The sequence below is a fragment of the Tasmannia lanceolata genome, unplaced genomic scaffold, assembly GCF_043159265.1.
Source record: "Tasmannia lanceolata isolate RefF3 unplaced genomic scaffold, GAP_Taslan_0.1 ptg000006l, whole genome shotgun sequence".
Lineage (NCBI taxonomy): Eukaryota > Viridiplantae > Streptophyta > Magnoliopsida > Canellales > Winteraceae > Tasmannia > Tasmannia lanceolata.
The window spans coordinates 4919160-4943454 of record NW_027518683.1 but is presented as its reverse complement, the minus strand read 5'-3'; the positions used below and the strand labels follow the sequence as shown (position 1 = coordinate 4943454).

General features: G+C 36.7%; 1 protein-coding gene across 3 annotated transcripts; it reads left to right on the top strand.

The window, feature by feature from the left end:
• On the top strand, positions 1-17175 carry LOC143879380 (Glycosyl hydrolase family 47 protein). 3 transcript variants are annotated; one of them, XR_013251233.1, is made up of 16 exons: positions 1-363; positions 981-1023; positions 1153-1218; positions 1328-1389; positions 4339-4438; positions 4620-4802; positions 5205-5253; positions 5342-5521; positions 5994-6114; positions 8050-8131; positions 8220-8305; positions 12955-13055; positions 14532-14673; positions 14830-14980; positions 16318-16697; positions 16798-17175. XR_013251233.1 is itself a non-coding variant. In XM_077381735.1 (15 exons), the coding sequence occupies exons 1-15, from the start codon at positions 212-214 to the stop codon at positions 16546-16548; spliced, it is 1749 nt and encodes a 582-aa protein (XP_077237850.1). In that variant the 5' UTR covers positions 1-211; the 3' UTR covers positions 16549-16721. The 3 variants fall into 3 exon arrangements, 2 of the variants coding, with proteins under 2 accessions (XP_077237850.1, XP_077237851.1); XM_077381735.1 differs by lacking the exon at positions 16798-17175 and having other exon boundaries at positions 16318-16721; XM_077381736.1 differs by lacking the exons at positions 16318-16697; positions 16798-17175 and having other exon boundaries at positions 14532-14680; positions 14830-14970.
• Positions 17176-24295: the final 7120 nt, after the last annotated feature.

Here is a 24295-nt window from a genome sequence, read left to right as displayed (position 1 = left end):
GCCTTAGCTAACCACTTCCCTTATCTCCTTTGTACGTACACTGCAGAAAATCAGCGATGGTATAAATGTTTTTGGAGAGACGAAGATCTCTCTCTCTCTCTCTCTCTCTCTCTCTCTCTTAGTTCCTCAATTTAATCCGGCCACCGTTCTCTATCCCTCTCTGCACCAAGACAACCAAATCAATCCGAGTTTCGTCTGCAGATTGATTTGAATGTCGCCCTCCAAATCCGCTGTTAGGGTTTGGACATGGGCTCTCCTTTTTCTCGTTATCTTTTCCACCACCATCACCAACATGGCCATGTCCGAGGTAGGGTTCCGAGAAGCTGCTAAGAAGAAATATATGAGCGAGAAGGTCCGGAAAATGTGAGTAAATGCCTGATTGATGGGAATTCACACATGAAAACGGAAAACCCCTTTTTTTTTTTTCTGTATTCTTTTGGGTTTTTATTGTGTTTAAGAATATCACTCTTTTTTTTCGAATCTGAATAGCTCGGATTAGAAGTATCATATGTTCTTCCCCATTAGGTTTCTGATTGCCTTTGTTGATCTTGATGGAATTGAGGGTTAAAAGTATTGAACTCATTTTGCGAATGAATTTATAGATTGCGTTTTTGGTTTATCTCCAGGTTTTTGGTTAATTTAATAGTTGTACTACTTGTGGGAAAATCGTAGGAGAAAAATCCAATGAAAAATACGATCAAAGGAAATTCAAAGCAAACACACAATAGTCACAAGAGAGAAACACACAAAGAACACACGCATTTTAAGTGGTTTAGCACAATGGCCTATGTCCACTGGTGACATCATGATCTTCCACTATTAGAGAAAAGATAACAAGATTCCAAAGGGATTAACACCAATGGATTTGCTAGGGACCATCGCAGAAGGCATTTCACAGACCGGCTGTTGAAACAAATTTCTTTTGCTATTTAGTTGTTTAAAGTCCCTTTTATGACTTAAGTAGTTTTTCTTCTTTTCAGGTTCTACCATGCATATGACAACTACATGACTCATGCATTTCCGGTCAGTTTCAGCCCCGTAACAATTTTGTTACATTGTTAAATTGCCTTTCCTTTCCTTGTATGATTTTTTTGAATGGTTCCTTGTATGATTATTGATTGATTATTCTTTTTTTTTCCCTTTCTTTTGTAGCATGATGAGTTAAAGCCTCTTACAAAAACTTTCACTGATTCACTTAGCGAACTTGGAAATCTGAAGGTGTTCATTGCGATGTGACAACTTGCCTAGCATCTGCTGATAATGAATAAATATTTTTAAAAGCAAAAAGGTTGTTTTTTAATCATCTCTCTCCTTGTCTCTTTTTCAGCTTGAACACTTACCCCAGCATTATAATGGATCAGCCTTGACATTAATTGAATCATTGTCGAGGTATATATACGCCATGGAGAATTCTTATGAGGTTTAAGTTCTTAATAATTTTGCATGTACATTATTTTCTGAATTAGTTATAGTTTCGTTACGTTTCCCGATTTTTCTAGCTGTAGCTATTTTAATGTCACAAAAATGTTTTGGCTGTCAAATGAGTTTGATGATATCCTTCGACTTAGGGTCATTTGTAATTGATCACTTAAGTTGGGAAGTGACCTCAAGGGCCCACTTTGCAACTTAAAAGAAGTCTAGTATACTATTTGTGGTAGGAAAGATCCATTTAATGGGATTTCTTTAGCCAGTAGGAGTTTAGGTTGGTCACAAATGTGACAGCAAAAAAGTTGGTTAAAAGGAAATGAAAAGAATAGAGTTTCAGGATACTATGAACCTATATATACATTGTTATATCAAGATAACCAAATAAAAAATGAGATAGTAAGATACTTGAATAACCATGTACAGAAAACAAGAGAGGAGACATAAGGGCCATCCAAAATCCAAATTTCAGACCCATTCACAGAGAGATGCAAACAATAGTATTCACGCATCAATCCCAAAAAAAGATTAGGTTTGATGGTTTGATATGTTGGATTGTTAATTCCTCGGTCAAAGATATGGCACAATGTGGGTTTGTCTAGTGCAAGTCCCAAATATCTAGTGTTTGCTTGTGATTTTGTACTAAATTTGGTTAGCTCTACGGGGAATTTGGAAAGTTTTAATTTTCTTCCGAGTGAAGTTCGAAGTGGGATTGAAAATGATCCCACAAGATTAAGGCGATCTTAGAAGAATGTTCCATTTGAATGGCCAGGATTATCAATGTGCAGCTGAAAAATTTGTGAATTGTTAAAGTATGGAACTTGGTGGGGTTTGAAATATCAAAACTTGAACTGAGAATGTAGGAATGACAACAAAGGGAACAACGGAAAAACTGGTTAAGGAGATTAAAACCCATGTTACTCAACAAGACATAATTCCAAGATATGGCATCTACGTCATAATTTTCAATGGGAAAAAATATAGAGGGTTGATAGTAAGACGATGTGTAGATATTATTAGGTACAAATCTGGACAATTTTGAAAAAAGTACATCATATTGGCCCTGAAAAAAAGTTGAACATGAATGAAAATTGATGGTTTCTTATGTTGATTGGTGTATTTTTTTTTTTTTTTTGAATGGTGGGTAATCGAACCCGGGTGTTGATTGGGTGTGATGACTTTTCTAAATGTGTGATGCTTCATATATTAAGGTATGATGCCTAGGAGAACCTTGGTTTGACTCTAGGGCAATTTTGAATCCCTATACTTTTATTTTTTTCGTATTCTTTTATTTGTCTTTGTCCCTCTTTCTTTATTTCTTTTCTCTGGTTTTTCTCTTTAATTTCTTACTTTAATCCTATTTATTTTCAATTCTTGATCTCTATATTATTCTTTAATCCACGAGTTCCTTAGTTTCGCCAAAAAACCTTTGCTTGCACCTTCTCGACATATATCTGCAGCTTCTCAACGTACGTCTGCACATTCCTAGCATACGTGTCAGCCCTTCTAAACCTACCCTAAACCTAGTTGAAATATTTCCCAATCTACTCATATTTTAGAATCCAAAAATTAATTTTTCACCCATCCTTTTCACTGGTGGGTACATGGCATGAATCACTAGGGCATCATTTACTTTTTTTTTGTCAATGTATAGTCCCAACGTGTGGGTGTATTTCTACTTCTTATACTTTAAATTGTCTTTTTCCATTTCAGATGTTGGAAATTTAGAGTCACTGAGATTCAACGCTGATTATCCTCTTCTCTTCTACTTCTCCCTCTTCTTTCTCCTTCAACGTCACCGTGGACCGTCGCAACTCGATTTAGGGTTAGGGTTTCCACCGTCACAAATTTAGGGTTTCTTTCAATCGAGCAAAACAGAAAAAAGCGCGATCTTTCGTTTATATAAAGAGGGTTTTGATAAAAAGACAGAAATACCCCTTAAAGATGTATTTGGTTTTAGACTTTTAGTCGGCCAGAAACGTAATTTCCATAAAAAAGATGGGGAATTGCGGTTCCCACATTTAAAAATCTGATTCCAATAAAATATAATTTGCGGTTTACTTAAATGAGAATTGCGGTTTTACTTTTAAAGGTATGCGGTTTTAAATTATGGGAGTCACGTTGCCGGTAATTTAGAAACCGCGATTCCCATTAATAGGAATCGCGTTTCCGGCAACAATGATCCTCGATTCCCAAGTTTTGGGGAATCGAATCGGATTCCGAACCGGGGAATCACGAATCCCCAATGTTTGGAACGAATCCTGATTCCTTGGGACTAACAACCCCTTAGATATCATTTTGTTTTGTTCTGTATAAAAATGGATGAAACATTTTGTACCAGTAGAGAAACCGGTACATATGATAGGAACGAAACAACTCGGTCAGAAATTCATTACCGGTCAGTTTTGTTCTAATTCGTCCATACCGGACGAAATGTGACAAAATAGGGCATTTTGCTATGTTTTGTTTGACGTGAGAGGGGAGGTAAAAGTTGCCTTAATAAAATGCCATTGATCGCTGCCCCAGGCTAAATTTCATACTCTTAATTCCTACATTTTGAAACGATTGGATAGTATTGTAGCCAACAACATATATCTTGTGCAGTAAAATGTAGCCATAATTCAACAAGTTTTCTTTTCTATATTTGAGCCTTCCCACATCATGTGGTACTCATGCATAATATAATTCATTATTTTGTGCGGGAGCATTATAGTAACCACTCAGCAGTTTCTTGATCAATTCTATAGCATGAGGGCCTGAATGATAACTTGGATCTAGTATCATTTTATATTTAAGCTTTTTGTTTCTTTTAAGTTCTTTGCCTGCAAATTTTTATCGTAGCACTTATGATTCCGCATCCGGAAGTCAGATCATTATTTTAATTCACATTCTTTTCTCTTGGATATTTTGCAGTCTTGTTGTCTTGGGTAACTACACGGAATTCGAAAGAGCTGTTTGGTGGCTTTCTGACAACCTTACGTTTGATGTTGATGCTAGGATAAGTCTATTTGAGGTATCTATTATATTTCCTCATTCAAGTAGGACTATTTGTAGAATTGTGAGGGGAAAATGCCAAGGGGGTATCTTTTAGATTGTGATTGTCAGTTATGGGTGACATTTATCTTCAATTTTGAAGAAAATTACTATGAACTATTCTGATTTTGTTCTTCTTCCCATTTCTTGCAACTGTGTAGTGCAACATAAGAGTTCTTGGAGGGCTTGTTTCTGCTCATATTCTTGCAACTGATTCTACGAGCAGGTTTATTCAAGGAACATACAAGAACCAGTTACTTAATCTCGCTGAAGACTTGGGGCAGCGCTTCCTATGGGCGTTTGATACTCCCACTGGATTGCCATATGCATGGATTAATCTAAAGGTAACTACCTAATAGCACACTTCTATTAATTTCCTGTATCCAAACAATCTATTCCATTTCAAGATCCTAGTTAGGGTTATTCTATAAGCGGGCTGTGTAACCTCTTAACAGTATGGAAAGACAGTATGTATGACACGATAGTACAGTGGCATCGTGAAGTGCCTTTGACATGCGAAAAACAGAATTAGTTATGAGCTGTTGCACTTGAGGACAGCGCTTAATATAACATTGGAAATTTTTAGTGACACATTATAACAGAAAATCATCTGGTCTACATTAATTTTTTGTCGAATGGTTAGAATGGTCATGGGGGAGTTGCACTACTCCATGTGAGTTGACATAAGTGTGTTTGTATTTGATAGTATAGAACTTGAAACTAATGCTAAGTTTTGTTTTTGGCAGTATGGAGTGATGGAGAATGAGACTACTGAAACAAGCACATCAGGCTGCGGTGAGGACTGACTATTTACCATCATAGATGCAATCATAAATCAAAACGCAATGCGTGGATTTTGTTGAAACCTCGTTTTGAAATTCAGGTTCACTCATCCTTGAAATGGGAGCATTGTCACGATTAACCGGTGACTCCAAGTATGAAGCAGTGGCATTGCGTGCTCTTCGTAAGTTATGGAGCATGAGGAGCTCTTTGGATCTCCTGGGCACTACACTGGATGTGGTTAAGGGGGAATGGATTGAGTACTCATCTGGCATTGGAGCTGGTACATTTCTCCACGTGCTTGCGATTTCAATTTGTGCTACTTTTCCATGCTGTGAAGTTCATTGGGCTTTCTGAAAATTTCAGTTTCATTACTCTATTGATTATCTAGTAGCATCTGGTGGATTGGAACTCTTTACTAGCTCATGGTGCATTGTGATTCTTACAAGGTTTAAAATTTCGGTTTTGGTTTTGGTTTCGGACACAGCCGAAACTGAAATTTTGGGCAAATTGCATTAATGTGCTGAAATTTCGGAAATTTAAAAAAATTACATTTTCCCAAAATTTCAGCTGAAATTTGGGATTTAGGTGGTTTCGGTGTCGGTCCCAACTGAAATCCGAAATTTCGGTATTTCGGCTGAAATCTGAAACCATGGATTCTTAAATGGTGATACATGTTAAATCTGCGTCGACATTCGTCACTGGTGGATGTACTGACTGGTTTCTGATACTGTTTTTCTTCTGATCTCATGTAGGAGTTGATTCATTTTACGAGTATCTAATCAAAGCCCACATTCTTTTTGGAAGGGAGGAGTTCTGGGACATGTTCCATTCTGCTTATCTTGCAGTTCAGAAATATTTTCGACATGGTCCATGGTGCAACACTGAGCATTGCTTTTCTAGTTTGGGTGAATGTTTGGATCTCTGCTTATTCACTTTGTCCCATGAGAAATTTTCCTTTCTTTGTGATTCATATTTTATTTTTCCTTTCTTTGTGATTCATATTTTATTTATCTTTTGTCATTGTTTGATATCTGAATTAATAAATCATTACAACAAAATTTGACAATTTTGTGTGTGTGCTCCTCCTGAGGTCACTTGAATATCTACTTTGAACGCTAGAGTTATGAAATGAAAGTTTGAGAAATAAAAACCAACTTGGCTAATACACATCTTACTTGTTTGAACTTGAACAACAAGAAATCAATATGAATTTATACTAGTCATTCATACTTAATTTCCATTTTTTTATTATGAAGAATTAAACAAATGCTTGCAATTTATGTTTTTAGAGATCAACATTTATTCACTTCAGATATGGCCAGAGCCAAGAATATACACATAAGTTTCGTGCTGAACTCGACAAGGAATAACATGCACCACATTTCAGCCTTGTCACTCTATCTTCACTTTGATACATGTGCCCTTTTGTCATTGATATAAATATAATAACTTGAAGATATTTCTTCATTCTGCTACAATTTTTATTCAAATTTCGGTGTGGTCATTGTCCATTATAATGAAATTACATGCACACCTTATTCATTAGATATAATTGATACAGTTTAATGTATTGTCATGACATGACAAATATGACTTGATTCCTTCTGAGTAACAGAAACAACATTGTGAAATTTGCAAATGCATGGTATATGCTGAACAGTTCTGATGTAGATGTCTCAAACACTTTGTTAGTAGGATCCCAATTTCAAGAATACAACTAAATGAACTTGAATTAACCTTATCTCTAATTTTTATTTGATTTGATCTTTTGAGCAAATACACGTGCCAAAAATCATTTGTTCTATGAATGATAGAAGGGTTACTCTGCAATCAATGAATTTGGGATACCCCAACGTCTCCCTTCTCATTGCCCTTTTGGTGGTAGAGATAATGGTATGGCAGGAAGGCATGATACTCGTGTATCTAGATGCAATAGTGTCTTCAGCTGGGTAAATTTCCGCTATTGTAATGGCCACCCATCAGATCCACTTATAATACCCATGGTTGTGCAACCGAACAAATATTATATGCTTATATCAAATGAATATATTTTATTCTACCCAACTCAACTCAACAAAGCCTTTGTCCCATACTAGTTGGGTTCGGCTAAATGAATCCTTTAGAAAAATTTCATGAAGAAGGTGAAAGGAATCTACCCGGCTCTAATCCTGGCTCTAGTTGGGTTCGTCTACGTGAATCATTTTCTTCCATTCTGTCCTATCCAAGGTCATGTTCTCTGTTATGTTCCTAGCTATCAAGTCTTTCCTCACTGTTTCTACGCAAGTTGTTTTCGGTCTACCCCTACCTCTTTTTACTCCATCAACTTGGCATGAGTCGCCTCTTCTCACTGGAGCATCCAAAGGCCTACATTGGATGTGTCCAAACCATCTTAATCGGTGCTCTCTCATCTTCTCCTCAATTGGTGCCACCCCTACCTTTTTACGAATGTCTTCATTTTTAATCATATTTTATTCTACCCAATATGACAAAAATGCCTTGTTGAGCTTCAAAGAAACTATATTAACTAATCACATATGGATAAATAATAGAAAAAGGAAATGTTCATTTCCCAACTTAAACTTTTAATTTCAGAATAGCACAATCCTAACATGTATGAAAAATTCATTCTTTTATCTGAAGACAGACAACACAAGATACTACTGAAATGGAAAAATTCATTCAACTGGTTAGGTTCTTTCCTCATTAAAATTTCTGTGCTTCCTATATTCCAACTTGTGCTGCCTCATAGTTTACTGTATGCTATTAAAGATCGGGTACAAGGTGAGGTATTTTTTTATTATATTTTAGGTACCATGAAGCTGATATGAGGACAGGAAAAGCAACCTATTGGCAACTTACAAGCCTTCAAGCATTTTGGCCTGGTCTTCAGGCAAGTATTTGAAAGCCTTAACTTTTTCCTCAAATGTTTGGTGGAACAAAGTTTGTGTGATCTTGATTTTTTGATTTATTATGAACAGATTCTTGTTGGAGATATTGCAGCTGCCAATTCATCACATCGTGAGTTTTTCCATGTGTGGGAGAGATTTGGAGTGCTACCTGAAAGGTATCCACTGTTTTCGAATCTTCCTTAAATATGAGTATTGTTTCATGTCACTAACTTTACATCAAAACATCCTCAGTCCTTAAAGAGATTTGGAGTGCTACCTGCGAGTTGGACATGAGATCTGATATCATGTTACCCATGCATATCAATATGATATTAAAAGGGGAGCACTTGAGCTATCTATTATGATGTTATTTTCTCTTATTTTATGTTTTAAATATTTTTGTTTTCTTAATATATAAAACACATACAATTTTCTTTTTATATTTTGATACACATACAACATATATGTATGAATACACACACACACACACACACACACACATAGGGAAATGATATCAGCACAAGCATGTTTTGATATTTTCACTTACTCATCTTGTCTTTTAGTATTTAATGAGCTGTCAAACTTTATTACAGTTCCCAAAAAGCTCTCACAAGCCAATTTAAAAAGAAAGCTGGGCTTGTGCTATTATTAAAACATGCTTGTCCTGGTATCATCTCCCTATATATATATATATATATATATATATATATATATATATATATATATAGAGAGAGAGAGAGAGAGAGAGAGAGAGAGAGAGAGAGAGAGAGAGAGAGAGAGAGAGAGAGAAAACGGTTCCTACACATATGTGTAGAGAGTTATCTACACACTAGCTTAAAATACAGTGGGGGCCCACATTGTTTGGGTGATCCAAGCCATCCATTTTAAAGGCCCTCACATAGATAGGGTGTCTACAAAAAATCAGATCCATAGGATCATCCCAACCCTACGATTTGTGGAGGTAAAATGGATGTCTTTACACCTTCACAAATTAGTCCATTTTTTGCCTCCATAGTTTGAATGGTTAGGATGATCCTATGGATCAGATTTTTTATGGACACCCTATCTATGTGAGGGCCTTAAAAATGAATGGTTTGGATCACCCAAATAATGTGGCCCCCACTGTATTTTAAGCTAGTGTGTAGATAACTTATCTACACATATGTGTAGGAACCGTTTTATCATATATATATATACACACACACACACACACTAGTAAAAAACCCCGTGCGATGCACGGGCCGATAAAGATCTGTACGGACCACATCATAGGTTTACCCAAACCGTCCATGTGAAGGAACACAACATAAATAGGTTGTGCCCCAAAAGTCATTTCCATAGGCTGATCCTAGCCCTCCAATCTATAGAGGTTTCCATAATTTGTTGTTCCTCTTAAATCGGATGGTTAAGATCACCTTATAGATTTTTTATTAAAAGAGCATAAAGGAGGGGGGTAAGATTGAAATTATGTGGCTTTATAGGTTGATCCAAACCGTCCATGTGATGGAACACAACATCAATCGGTTGTGCCCGTAAAATCATTTCCATAGGTTGATCCTAGCCTTCCAATCGATATAGGCTAATCCTAGCCCTCCAATCGATAGAGGTTTCCATAATTGTTGTTCCTCTTCAGGTGCCCGGAATCCGTCAATATTTTGCAAGTGTCCTGATTTTACCCTCACATAGATAGTATGTACAGATATGTGGGGAGGGCAAAAAACGGTAAAAATCATCCACATTGACGTGTTAAATGGATAATAATTCTCCCTTGTCTCTTCTGCCATATAGTATTATATATATATATATATATATATATATATATATATATATATATATATATATAGAGAGAGAGAGAGAGAGAGAGAGAGAGAGAGAGAGAGAGAGAGAGAGAGAGAGAGAGAGAGAGGTGTTTCTGCGCTGCAGCGCTCGGAGCTTAATTGCGCTTTAGTGGTTTGTAAAGCCTCCCATTGGTTCCTTTCTTGTGGACCCTCGCTACAAACCAATGAGAGGCTTTATATATATATATATGTGTGTGTGTGTGTGTGTGTGTGTGTGTTGGGGGGGGGGGGGAACTGTTTGTGTGCTAGAGCTCACAAACATAGGGGGCCCACATTGTTTGGATGAGCCAAAGAATTCATTTGATAGGCCCTCATATAGATAGGGTGTGCCCAAAAAATCAGCTTCATAGGATCATCCTAACACTTCCATTTGTGGAGATTTATACCCGTCCATTTTAACCTCCACAAATGGAAGGGTTTGGATGATCCTATGAAGCTGATTTTTTGGGCACACCCTATATCATCCAAACAATGTGGCCCCCATATTCTTCTGCGATGCATACATGTTTTCCTGTCATTTCCATGTTTATGAATCATTTTCGTGGTTGGCACCACAATGTCTTTGTCTAAGTTACATAGCTTACGACAATTTTTGAGTTTTGCCCCTTGCATCACCTTCGATTTTCTGATTGTTAATACTTAGAATCTACCCTGATCTAACTTCTATGGGAGAAGAAAAAGAAGTAGAAGAAGAAGAAAGAGAAGAAATAATTGGGTGATGAGGAATTTCATGGAAGTTTAAGTCCAACCCCACATCCTCTTGGTTTTATACATATCAATGTGCAATTAATTACAATTAATGTCTTTAGGGCCATCTAAGATGAGCTATTAGTAAAATGAAATAGGCACACTTAAACTTGTAGAAATTACACTCAAAGTTGGATATCAAAGGGCAAAGGCCCTATCTTCGTAACATGAAATAAGCACACTTTAACTTATAAGTGATTTTTTTCCAAAAAAATAAACTTATAAAACTATACTAAAACTTTCATATTCAATCTTAACACCCACCCTCAAGCTAACGCATATGTTAGAACAAATGGTTTCAAATTGATTACGTGCAAATGCCTTTGTAAATATGTTTGTCAATTGATATTTGGACCCCAAACATGGAGTAGATATCTACTTTCTAGTAATCTTATCATGAACAAAATGACAATCTACTTCTATGTGCTCATTTCTCTCATGAAACATTAGATTGCTAGCAATGTAGATAGCTGCTTGATTATCATAGAGCATCTCTATCGGTTTGCAAACTTCAAATCCTAGCTGTTCAACAAGTATCTCTTGCGAAATCAACTCACATGCCATGCGAGCCATTGCTTGATACTCTGTCTCTGCAAGGGATCGTGCCTGCTTCTTGTTACACTGATTTCCTCCAACAAAAGTACATAGCCTGTTGTCGAACATCTATTGGAAGATGATCCTACATAATCTGCTTCTAAAAAACTTTCAACTCAAGCCTTCTTCAAAAAAAAAAAAAACTTTCAACTCAAGTTAGGGAGAATTGTTGCAAATAATTCTTCTACCTAGTGCACTTTTAAAGATTCAAGGTGCCATGGGCGATCCGACTCAAGATTCAAGGTGCAACGACTATGATAGCAGAGACCATAAATCTAAGTTCTTAGTTCCGATAGAAAAATGGAGTGCCAAAGATGACAATAAGTCTAGGTCTCAGATTTGACAGCAGAAGGGAGAACCAAAAGACAATATAATAGAGGTTAGAGAAAGGGAAATTAGTCTGTCAAATTGATGAGCATACCTCTCAACCAAGCTTTGATACTGTGTTAATCTTTGGAATCTACTGTCATCCAACTTCTATGGGAGACAAATGAGAAGAAAGAACAGGGAGAAGAAAAATTTCATGGAGGTAGTAGTCCAAACCCACATCCTCTTCCTATGGCTGGCAAAGGGCTGGGCGGGGCCGATGTTGCCTTCCCCGTCCCCGATGGAAGGGGAATTCCCCGTCCCCGCTTCGGGGATGGCGGGGAGTCCCTGCCCTCGCCCCGCGGGGAATATCTAATCCCCATTCCCGTCCCTGTCCCGCACAAAAAATCCCCACCTAAAAAAAAAAAAAACTTTTTAACGCCCATGAAGAAGAAAAGACAAGGCGTATTTGTGCACTTATCAAAATATCGTAGTGCCAATATCACTAGCTTAAAATGAATGTTACTGTTCACAAAAAGAACACTAAAACAGTACTAAAATAAGAGGGTATTGATAATGGCTTGCATATTGAAACGGGGGCGGGGCGGGGCCATCCCCGTCCCTGCCCCATCCCTGCTCTGGGGAATTTTTAAAATCTCCACCCCGTCCCTGCCCAAATCGGGGAATTCCCGTCCTGTGCTGGTCGGGACGGGGCGGAGCCCCATTTTCACGGGTGAAATTGCCAGCCCTACCTCTTCCTTTATATACATTATCGTGCAATAAATTGCAGCCAATGCCATTAGGGCCATCTAAGATGGGCCCTATCTTAATAGCACGAAATAAAACTTTACCTTTAGGGAATCACATTGAAACTCGGATACATATCTAATTTAAACTATATTACTCATAATACTCCTTAAGTACCTTGCAATAGAATCTTGGCATTGTTGTGAATACATTGATGGCATTATTGTTGATTCTATTTTGAGGAGTAAAAGGTAGCTTCTGTAGATGGTGGAAATTGCAGACTAAATTGTTAATACTGATACAATAAATGATCATGGATTATTTACTTTAAAATGCACTAATGCTTTTCAGAGTCACCGCATTCCAGTTGTTGCTTTTTACAATTTGCTCTAACTGTTTTCACATCTCAGTGTTAAAATCTTGATAGTTCTTTGTTGATCTTAATGGGAATTGATAAAACGTAAGAGTCTTGACATAAATCCAAGGTGTCATTTATTATCTTCCTCTAGCCTCAGCGATGTTTTCTTCCCTTTTAATGCTGTTTTATTGCTGTGGATTCTTTTGTCTAATGTTAACTCTCTATGCCCTTACAGGTACCTGCTGGATAGGGAAATGCTGCATCCTACGGAGAAATATTATCCTCTACGCCCTGAACTAGCAGAATCTACTCTTTACCTATATCAAGCAACCAAAGGTGTGGTAATTTGGTTTATCAATTGTCTTGATATGACCCTGTAAGTCTTATTAGAGTATTTTTTTTCACTGGAAGAAGTGATGCATTAAAGAAGGATTAAAAAAGTTACAAGTATGTGAAATGGAATCAAGTATGGCTTCAAGAGATACAACGGAAGACAACAATCCCTTCATAGTTTCTTTCATTACCAACTCCATACCTTTTCCATCTGATTTCCATGTGGGTTTGGTTCTCTATGAATCTGAAATATTAAGCATTTTTTTTTAAATGTAAAGAAGAAGCCCCGGGCTAGACTCAAAATTTATTAAAAAGGAAGAAAAACACTGGACATAGGTGCAACACATATAGGTTTATATCATTTTTTGGTTTTGCATAAGTGTACAGTTCTACCTTCTCTATAGAATATTTTTATACGGGATATTAATCCATTTAACCATTTTATTTTATAAATTTTTTAACTTCATACAAGTTATTGGAATATGGGGTCGAATCCACAGATCCTGATTCTAAGGGCTTCCTTAATCAACGCTTCATACGCCTGTCATTGTTCCCTACCCTCTCAACAAACACCTTCGTAGACAACTTAATTGGGGAGTTTTCCAATGAATTCACAACTTTTCTAAAAAGGTGTGACTTTTTCAATTGTCCTCGATCTCGTACCTCCAGATCTTGGCAAGATCTAGAATGGTGGCTTTGATACCATGTTAGAGTTGTTGATGAAACAGCCACATACAACGCTTCGTATGGAGAAATAATGGGAGAGAGATGAGAATAAAGAAGGAAGAGGAAAGGAGATAGTGGAGAGTGAAATCTGCCCCATGTCCCATTATGTTTTTTTTATATAGCTTTCAAAAATTACATAATGTGCCATTAGGGCCATCCAATAATGTGCCCAAACTTAAGCAAAAACCTAAAGAGTTACACCAAAAACATAAATACGATAGGGCCCACACTAACCCTCTAAAAGCAGCCATCGTCCAAAAAAAGAAAAAAATGGCAGAGGACCGTGGGAAAATTCGGCTAAAGCCTTCATTTGATCTTGTCTTGTACTTCTCCCTCAGTCCTTCTTGGTCTGTTATTTCTAATAAAATCTTTGCCATAAAAAAAAAGACCTTGGGAAAATTGACTGGGTGGTAGTAATGTCTGGGTCCATGCTTTTCTAATTAGGCACCTGACCATGCTAAAATTTGCAGGTATTTTCACCTGTGGCAGCAAGCCACAATTGTTACAATGCCCGCTTTCCTACTTCAATTTTTTATTGTTCTGACTGCAGTATAAGCTTCATATTTACAGTGACACATAAACTGCAAAACCGTTTTGACGGTTTTATTATTTTAATGCGCTGAAGCTCCATTTTTTTTTGTTTTGAATCAGTTTTAACTTTTTACTTTAGCTGCTTTTTGTTTTTTTTTGTTTTTGTTTTTTGAGCGGTCTTTTAGCAGCTTTTCTTACTAACAATCTTTTATGCATGATCAGATCCTTGGTACATGGAAGTTGGGGAATCAATTGTGAACTCTCTTAATACTTACACTAAAGTGGAAGGTGGCTTTGCAAGTGTTAAAGATGTGACAACTATGCAACTGGAAGACCATCAACATAGTTTCTTTCTTGCTGAAACGTGAGAAGTTCCGTATTCGTAAAATGAATACTATTAAAATTATTAAAAAACGATTAAAAAATGAATATATATGTCAGTGAAAACATACATTTTTGTCAGCAGCAGAGTGAAATTCTATTCTTGAAATAATACTTCCTCTATCTCTTTTCTTTTCAGGTGCAAATATCTTTATCTTCTTTTTGATGATTCATTTTTGGCTGGAAAAAATTATATCTTTACAACTGAGGGTCATCCTCTTCCTGTAAGAAACTCTTGGCATGAGAGACTTCCAGAAGCCTACACTCCAACTAATTGGTCTTATGTAAAGGTGGTGTTTCTGCCTTTTCTATGCTTCTATCTCAGAACCTAATGAACTAAGTGCTACCAAAAAACTTACGGGATTATTTTTCTTTAGTTTGAATTTCTTGGATCTCGTCCTATATGAAATTCAAGTTTTAATTTTGTTTATTTTAATTGTTTCCTGTTAGCTCAATATATACAAATGATGAAAAATTCAGGATCCAGTTCATGACCGCTCAGAAATCTGAGAACTTGTAGTTGTTTTCTGTTCTCTTTGACTTGCGCCATGCATTAATTGAAATAAAATTTTGTCAAGTTTACTTCAGAATTTTCTTTTGAGGTTAACCTTCTCTTTTAATATGTAAGCGAATACTGTGTGTGTGTGTGTGTGTGTACACACACCACACACACACACACACTGCACACACACACACACACACACACACACACACACATATATATATATATATATATATATATATATATATATATATATATATATATATATATATATATCGAAACAATACCTGCACTCCCTTGTTATATAGGTAGCTCCTTTCTTTACATTACTTTTCTAACTAGTTTTTAAAGGCTGTTTCAATTCATCAAAACTATCCACATCCAAGTAGATGTATTCAATAGAGTGGGGAGTGCCATTACCAAAACAAGGCATGATACTCCACCATGATTTTGTGCATTTAGATTGTATTCTGAGTCTCTGACCATGATTTCACTCAATTTTTGGAGATATTGACTATTAGAGATGCTATCCCAAGTTTCTATGCTGGCTGCATCTTCCTTCTGCAATGTAATCAGATAACTAAAGGGTGCCAGTTTATTGGTCTCAGATTATTCAAGCTGTCTTTAGTACATATCTGTGCTGATTTTTTTGTTGCTTTGCTTATGAGAAATTTTTTAGTTTCCCAGTTCATTCGCAAAATTCTCATTTATTGTCTGCTGTTTTGATTTACAACAACTATAAACTATAATTATCATTTCTTTTTTTTTGAAATGGTCTATAATTATCATCGCTTATTAGTTATTTGTAGCTGTCTGATGGAACAGATTAGTTGGCGTACATTCTATTACACATGCAAATATGTAGCCATTGGTGGCTCCCGACAAATCCTTAACTACTGTGCTAGCTCTCTTGAGTTGTTTTAGATGGTGTATCCAATGTTTCTGTGACCCTTTTGTTTTTCTTGCATGTGATATTGGTTTCAATCCAGTGTATGGAACTAGAATGGAAACTATTGTCTGTCATGTTTTCTTTCATTTATCCAATTTAATTTAAATTCAAAGGTTCCATGAAATGTATATATTGTGATGAAACTGAGCTAGAATGAAAACTGTCTCATTGTGCAGAGCGAAAATCAAGCAAAGCGTGCAAGCGCGATGTCATTGCAAGTGTGTCCAGATACTCTAACGGGTGGAAGAAACGATGGTTATTGGGTTGAGAGTGCTTGCCATGTCCGAGATGCTCGTGCTGATCACATGTGTCAGACTGATGAGGAATGTGGTATTGACTCGACCACTTGTAGGAAAAGAACATGCAGTATGGCTGGCTATTGTGGATTGTGGTTATTCATAGCATGATTCTCAGGCGATTTACAAAGCTGCGCCCATTTCAGCCATTCTTTTAGTCCACACAATAAGATAAGCATTCCATCCAAAGGCATAAAGTATTGCAGAGGGGTTCTGCTGATGTGGTTAGGTTATTTAACATTGAACCCAGAAAGAAAATGGTGATTATATTCTTGTTTGTGCTAGGCAATCACCTCAATTGTTTTTCAATTTCACTTGTGAAATCGTCCTCTCTATTTACTATAATGGCGTTCGGCACAGGGATAGCAATCCTTGGATAAGCTGTTCAGATCTGAGGCTGGAAGAGAGGGCCAAGGAGGAGGTGACGCTGAGCTTGGCGAGCCGATTTTCAGGATTGTTTTGCGGGTGAGGGAATGGATGGGGTAGGTCGAGGATATTGAAATCTCAGCTCAGCCTATAGATTTTATTAACCAGTGTTTGTTTTTGGGATTACTTTGTTCTGGAAGCCTCTTTAGGGCATAACCCACTTCCTGCAATGGCCCTCCATGTCTCCCAAACTCCTCAACTGTCTTATGTTTTCAACACATTACCCTGCGATTGCTATCCCCATGCCGAACAGTCCCAATCAGTTCATTTCTATTTATAAGATATAGATTGTTGGCATGTTATTTAGGATTATCAATGTTTGAATTATGTAGAAAATGAATGAAAAGCTTTTTATCAAGCAAAAAATCAGCATCTGCTCTAAGCACTGTGATCTCATGTAATTGGGAAGCGGTAAAAAGAAGCCAGGTTTTTCCAATCCTCTTGGACGCTCTCCAACATAAACCTAAGCACTTCTGCTCAGTAAATATTGTGGTGGCGATATCGGGGGACCGCAAAATCCTTATACTATATATAAAGCGAGAATCATGGGTTAATTTCTTCCACTCTTTTGCCTTAAATCAGTCTGCCTCCTGTAGATCTTTTGTTCAAACTTCCAGCCGCCTTGAACTTTCATTGTCCAATCTCATCATTTCACTCCTACCACGCCCTGGGATGTTGATCCAAGCCAAATACCACGTGTCGTCCTCACCTTCACCCCAAATCTCTTCCAACCCTTCTCTCTCCCCATCGTTTTATGTCGGGATGTTGGCATCATATTCAAGAAAAAAATTTAGAAGGCGGCTTTTTAATTTGAAGAATCATTTGAGTCATAGGTCATAATCTCCATTAAGTTTGGTTGAGGTCCTTTCAATCAAGAAAAGCAACCCTTTGGACAAAGACTGACACGTTTTGATTAATTTTTTTGGAATTTATTGTAACACACATTTTTATTATCTGCTGATTTTATTTTCTTACACAACATGGAGATGGATAAGACTCCCGAGGGTTGCATCATTGGGTTCTTTGGAGATAGGTTTTGATGAAAACATTCAAAAAATGTTGAAAGAGTTCAAGCACTCGGAAGCTGTGGAAAGAGAAAGATCGAGTGATAGATGCGCTTACCTGAACGGCAACTGTTTGCCTGTTTACTAAACTTCCTACTCACCTCTGTAGTTTTTTAAGAGTCGGTGTCTTGAGGAGAGTTAATGTAATATTTGGTTTTGCCTATGAAATTACAGAATTCTTGCAAGCACATTTGTGGGGATTGCAATGGCCTTTTGATGTTTCTCAGCTGCAGCTGCAGCTGCTCTCGTAAAGCACCAATAGTACCTATGTTCCTTTTTTATTTGAACTTTGAACTTGAGTTTTTATTCATTGATAATGGTATCAAAGATTTGTTTTTCCATCACTTGATGGTATAAATATTGTATGTTAAATCTCTGTCAGAGGCAATTTTTTTGCTTTGTTCTCAAGTACACTGTTATACAGGAGATTTCTTCTTATTACACATTCATTGAAATATTAATAAGAAATCTCAAATCCGGATACAAGGGGTTTGGCGGGCTTATTGAAAAATACTTCACTACACGGGCTTACACCATATATATTCTAACGAGAATTTTGTCACAAAGCTTGCAAACCAAAAAATATTTCTTACACTCCCTACTTTTTTATATATGACAAAATATAACTGAAATCAGCTCTATTAAAAAAAATATATATTATATGACTTACACCATAGGATGATCCGAACCGTCCATTTGATGGGCCAGTGTGAATAGGTTGTTCCCAAAAAACACATTTCCATATGATAATCCTAGCCTTGCAATCTACAGAAGAACGGCATATTTAGGAAAAATCTATTGATCAGAGGGTTCGAATCATCCTATGGAAATGGATTTTGGCACACAACCTACTTATATTGTAGCCCATCAAATGGGCGGTTTGGATCATCCTGCGATGTTAGCCATACAGTACTTTTTGAAAAAATACTCACTAAGGACTTGCACCGTATAAAAACTCTCATAATCACATCATTTCCCTCTGAATCGTGGGGAAAAGAAATTCCCCACACAAAATTTTCTCATCAAAAATGTTTTTCTTGCAATCCAATAAAGATTTATCAGGAATCAGCTTTATTTAATTTTTATTTCGAGGGGCCTTCAATTTATGATAACATCATTCTAATTTAACCATAATCATATCAGTTTCCTTTAAATCGTGGAAAGAAAAAATTTGCCTAAGAAAATTTTTTCCATAGGAAATTTTTTTCTTTCAATCCAATACAGATTTCTAGAGTAAAAGCGTTTAGGATCTAAAATTTAGACCAACCAATACGCATCTGACTTTAATACACAACATGGACAAAAAATTCCCCCCCTAGAAAACTTTTCCATCGTAAATGTTTTTCATGCAATCCAATAAAGAAGTATCACGAATCAACCCTATCTAATTTTTATTTAGAGGAACCTTCAATTTATGATGACATCACTCTATTTAACCATAATCATATCATTTTCCTTTAAATCATTTCCCTTTAACCATAATCATATCATTTTCTGAAGAAATTTTTTTTCATCGAAAAGTATTTCTTCAGATCCAATAATCATTTCTCTTAGGTAAAAGGTTATAAGACCTAAAATTCAAACAAGCCACCATAGGCATTTGACTTTAGTACCCAACTAAATTTTTTTTTCTCTAAATATGGAACTAATTTTATGATAAATATGTTGAAGGGCAAATTTGTATAACTTATTCGTTAACAAAAGCTAACACAAAAAACAATCATAGAAAGTGACATATTTACTATAATTTGCATTTAAATTATCCACAATCATAGAAAGTGACATATTTACTATAATTTGCATTTAAATTATCCACTTTTAAGGTGGAACCGTGTAAAGAGATATCACATTGCTATGATTCTGGACATAGACTTCTACTGATCAAAATGAGATTTATAGAATAGCTAATGTTTGCTATAAGCACAAGTTTAAGATTCTTAAACAAGACAGGGATTTAATTACATGAACTTATTATCACTTTTACATGTTATGGATTTCATATTTTTTGCTACTTTGGTTCTAAATTGACTTTTTAAAATTTATATTATTGGGTAAATGTTAAAGAGGCATATTAGTAGTATTTATCTATTAAAACTTCATTGGAAAATCAGTAAGACTGACACAAAGCCTTGTTTGGATTGCATGATATTAGGGCTGCAACTCAGGTCGGGCGGGTTGGGTTTTGGAGAACCCAACCCTACCCGAGAAATATTTTGGGTCAGGTTTTTTTATTCGGAAAACCCACGATTCCCAAACCCGGCCCTACCCATGATAAATCTCGGGTCGGGTCGGGTTTTTTCACGTTGACGCATTTTTTTAAGGAAAATTCTTGTTTGGCAAGGCAACTCAACTCATAGAAGTAGAAATTACACTCACATTACACTTGAATCAAACAATGTTGTAATTACAATCAAACAATGCTGAATCAAACACTTGAATCAACTCAACTCATAGAAGCAGAAATTACACTCACATACAATAACAGTGGGTGCGTGGGTTTTCACTTTTAACTTTTACTTTTAACTAACAATAGAAAAAAATGTACATACTATAACTTATGTAACTCGGGTCGGGCCCCTTCAAACCCGGCTCGACCCGAGATTCATGCGGGCTTTTGAATGCTCAACCCGGCTCGACCCGAAACCCATGAAACCTGAACCCAACCCAGGCTATTTTCGGGTCGGGTTAAACCCGGCTCGAGTTGCAGCCCTACATGATATCATACCTTATCTGATTGTTGAGTTTGAGACCTGTCGGGCTTACTTCAATTACAGAAGTGTACATAGAAAGTAGAGTCATCATCATAGTATGGGAGTGCAGTATATCATTTTGCTATCAATTTGTTTATTGAATTATATAAATTGAAGTTGTTTTTTATCATCAATTATTATTGAAGAATTAGAGTCATTTTCTTGTGTCATCTCTCAAATAATTTAGGTGTACTTTTTATTTTATTTTTTTGATGAAAAAGATTGCTTGCCCATTATAGAAAGGGTGTTGGCATCCCATCAATTTGTTTATTGAATGATACAAAGCATTGAGTTTAGCATTACTCATTTTATTGTTACCTTTTTAACATATTTTTTTACTGATTCAGTTTCAGGTTGTCAAACGCCAATTGTTTGAGGAGATGCAAGCATGCACAATACTTCTTAAAAATGAGAAGGGAAAGAGATATTGCCATTTGACTGAAATTCCACTCAGCTAAGGCATTTAAAGGGAATAGTTTGTGGCCAACAATTTGCAGCTGAAGATGCAAAATTATATCTATCTGTAAAATTTGATGCAATGATGTTCAGTTGATTTCTTTTGCTGATTTTTGCCTACCCTATCTATGTGAGGGCCCATCAAATGAATGCTTGGGATCACCCAAACAATGTGGGCCCCCACCCCACTGTCTATTAATCATATTGAATCTTGTTATTTTTTCCTTTCTTATTAGTTTTCATCTGAAATAGAAATATCTCAGAACTTATTTCTTTTGGGTCTTTCAATGTTTAAATTGCATGTGATTCTGTTTATTCTAACAATTGTGATTTCTCTATTTTACTTTCTCTTGCTTTATCTTCAGAATCAGACAGTTTGACTATTTACTAATTGGTAGTTAATGAGAATTGTAATTTATTGACAGCGCTTTTGCTAGTATTTTCGAATCTAAATTAACTTATAAATTTTTTGTCGAACTGCACTTTTGTGGCTTCTCATATCTTATGCTTTTTCTGTATCATACATTTCAAAAATTGTATGAGCTCCATACTCGTCTTTGTTGCTTAAAGATTATTATTAAATTCAAATGCAGTCGATCAGAATAGTTTATTAAGACGCCGCAGGTGAGGTGCACGTTCCTTTTTACTAGTTTTCAACAAAACTTCATAAATTCTCTACCAAACTTCCATCTGCTCCTTCCTCTGTTTTGTCCTATGACTCGCCTGTTACCTGCTGTTCAACTCACCCGAACTCAGTGCTCAGAACATGTACATGATCCCTGTTTTCGCCCTTTTCCAATTCCCCCCTACAATCTCTACCACTGTTCCTCTTTTTCACCTTCTTCCAATTCCCCTTACAATCTCCACCACCATTGTCATCTTTCCAATGCTATGTAATGTTGATATGTTCTTCGCAACAATCACTTCCTTGGAAAGATCATTAAATCCAGTTCTCCTATATAATTTATACAGTTATGAATCAAATTTTATGACCACCCCATCTCATTAGAGAATAAATTGAAGCCTGCACCCTTGTTTGAATCCTACCTCTGACTGATCTGAACCGTCCATCTGATAGGCCATGCTTTGGATTTCCTGTGGCCTGAACCGTGCCGATCATGCAATCATAACATTCAAGAATGTCTATTTATAAAAGTGAACCGTTGGTAAATTATATATAATTTTTGACAGTCCATGTTCAACAAAAACAATAGGGCGATAATATTTTCACCCTCCCTGCAGCAAGCATTCGCCCCCCTTGTAACGTGATTCGACGTCAAAAAGCGTTAAAGTTGCCCACTGTTCATGTTACGAGTGGGGCGAATGGGTACTGCAGAGGGGGTGAAAATATTATACCCTAAAAAATATATTATTTGATATTACAATCAGACGATCTACTTAGGCCTTGTTCGTTTGAGATTGTGAGCCTCAAACCCATTTTTGGACTCAAGATTAAACGTAATTTTGAGCGGCGATAGGCGTTTCCCTGTGCTGAGCAAGATCAATCGCTATCCTCTCGTCTCTATTATTGCACTCTTATATTCTAAAACAACTTAAATAGTTGGCAATTTTTTTTGAAATGGTGAATCTTTATTAAATAATTGGTAGTTATGATCATAGTTAGCAAAACGTGATTCGGCAAAAAAACAGGACGGCAAAAATCTGAGTTTAATACGGTACTAGTCCAAAACAACATAGTAAAAAAAAAAAACGGAAACACGAGAAAATGAGTTTATAATTTTGTCATTGACAAAATATGGTGGGGTAAAACTCGAAAGTTGGCAAAAAAAACATGTTTAAAACGCATTTTAAACGTGTCTGCGTAAAAAACAAGATGGAGTTTTATTTGTTGTAAAAGTTTTAAACGGCACACCAATAAAACGGGGTTTTTTCAAAAAAATGCCGTTTAAAACGGAGTTTTGCTATTAGGGCTGCAACAGGGTCAGGTTGGGCTGGGTTTTTCAAAACCTTAGCCCAACCCTAGATCCCATTATCTTGGCCCTGACCAACCCTAACCTTGAATAAGGCCGAAAAACCTCAACCCAATGCCCGCCCTGCAGGGTTTGGCCTAGCCCTGATTGGCCCTGATTGGGTCGGGCCGGCCCGGATTGGGTCAGGCCATGTACCCAGACTCATCTTCATTGGATGATTATACCAGTTCAGTGTTTTGGCCGTTAAGTGGGGAATAAATATATTTGAAATCAACGGTTCAGATTTGTCAGGAAAGGCTCTACAAATTAGAGACTTAGAATTTTTGAATGAGATCGGATTTTTGATCATTGAACAAGTGGACCCCACGAAAGTGGATGTCCCTAGTAGTAGTATCTAATATTAGTTCATTAGGATGGCTTCACAAAGCTGTTGATTTAGTTCATTAACCATGTAGGGCCCATTTGTTTTATCTTTTGTAAATATTAATATCTAATATCAGTTCATTTGATAGCCTAGACCTTGCCAAGATCTGAATTGTTCATTTGCCAGCAAAAAAAAACACAAGTGGGCCCACATTATTAATCAACAGTTCAGATCTTGACAAGGGCTATCAAATGAATGGTTTAGATCAATCAAAGTTAGACCCACTATTAAGTAGTGGGAGTGCCGCATTATATTACCATGGGTTGGACCCACTGTGACTGTAAAGTGTAAACATGGTTGGGTTGGGTCGGTCAGGGTAAAGTGTAAACAGGGCTGGGTCGGGTTGGCCAGAGGTATCAACCCTTAGCCCGACCCGACCTTGAGTCAGGGCCTAAACAATGAACCCAAGCCCGTCCTTAGGGTTGGAAAATCCAACCCAAACCCTGTTCGGGCTCAGGGAGGGTGAGGGTTCACAGGGCCAAATTTGTACCCCTATTTGCTATGTTCCAAACAAGATTTCAATAAAGAGAGCGTGCAAAATCTAAAGAGGGGAATGCAAATATCAGCTCTCCCTTACAAATAGACATTTGCCTTTTTCTTGAATAGTGACTGTCCTTGTTCTAATTCCCTCTCTTGGCAAATGGCAACTTTGCAACCATTACATTTTTTGGTGGTCTTGCTCAAGTCCCGACAGCACATGGAGAAGTTTCAATGAAAAGGATGGTGCCGATATCCAAACAAAAGATTCAGTATCTGAAATTAGAAAAGACAAATCCATTGACTGAGGATGACCCCTCATTCTAGAAC

Bases quoted from the DNA above. Each gene is read 5' to 3' on its own strand.
- LOC143879380 (XM_077381735.1), top strand. From the start codon at position 212: ATGTCGCCCTCCAAATCCGCTGTTAGGGTTTGGACATGGGCTCTCCTT. The intron at 4,439-4,619 runs GTATCTATTATA...GCAACTGTGTAG, and splicing joins CTAGGATAAGTCTATTTGAG to TGCAACATAAGAGTTCTTGG. The intron at 8,132-8,219 runs GCAAGTATTTGA...TATTATGAACAG, and splicing joins CATTTTGGCCTGGTCTTCAG to ATTCTTGTTGGAGATATTGC.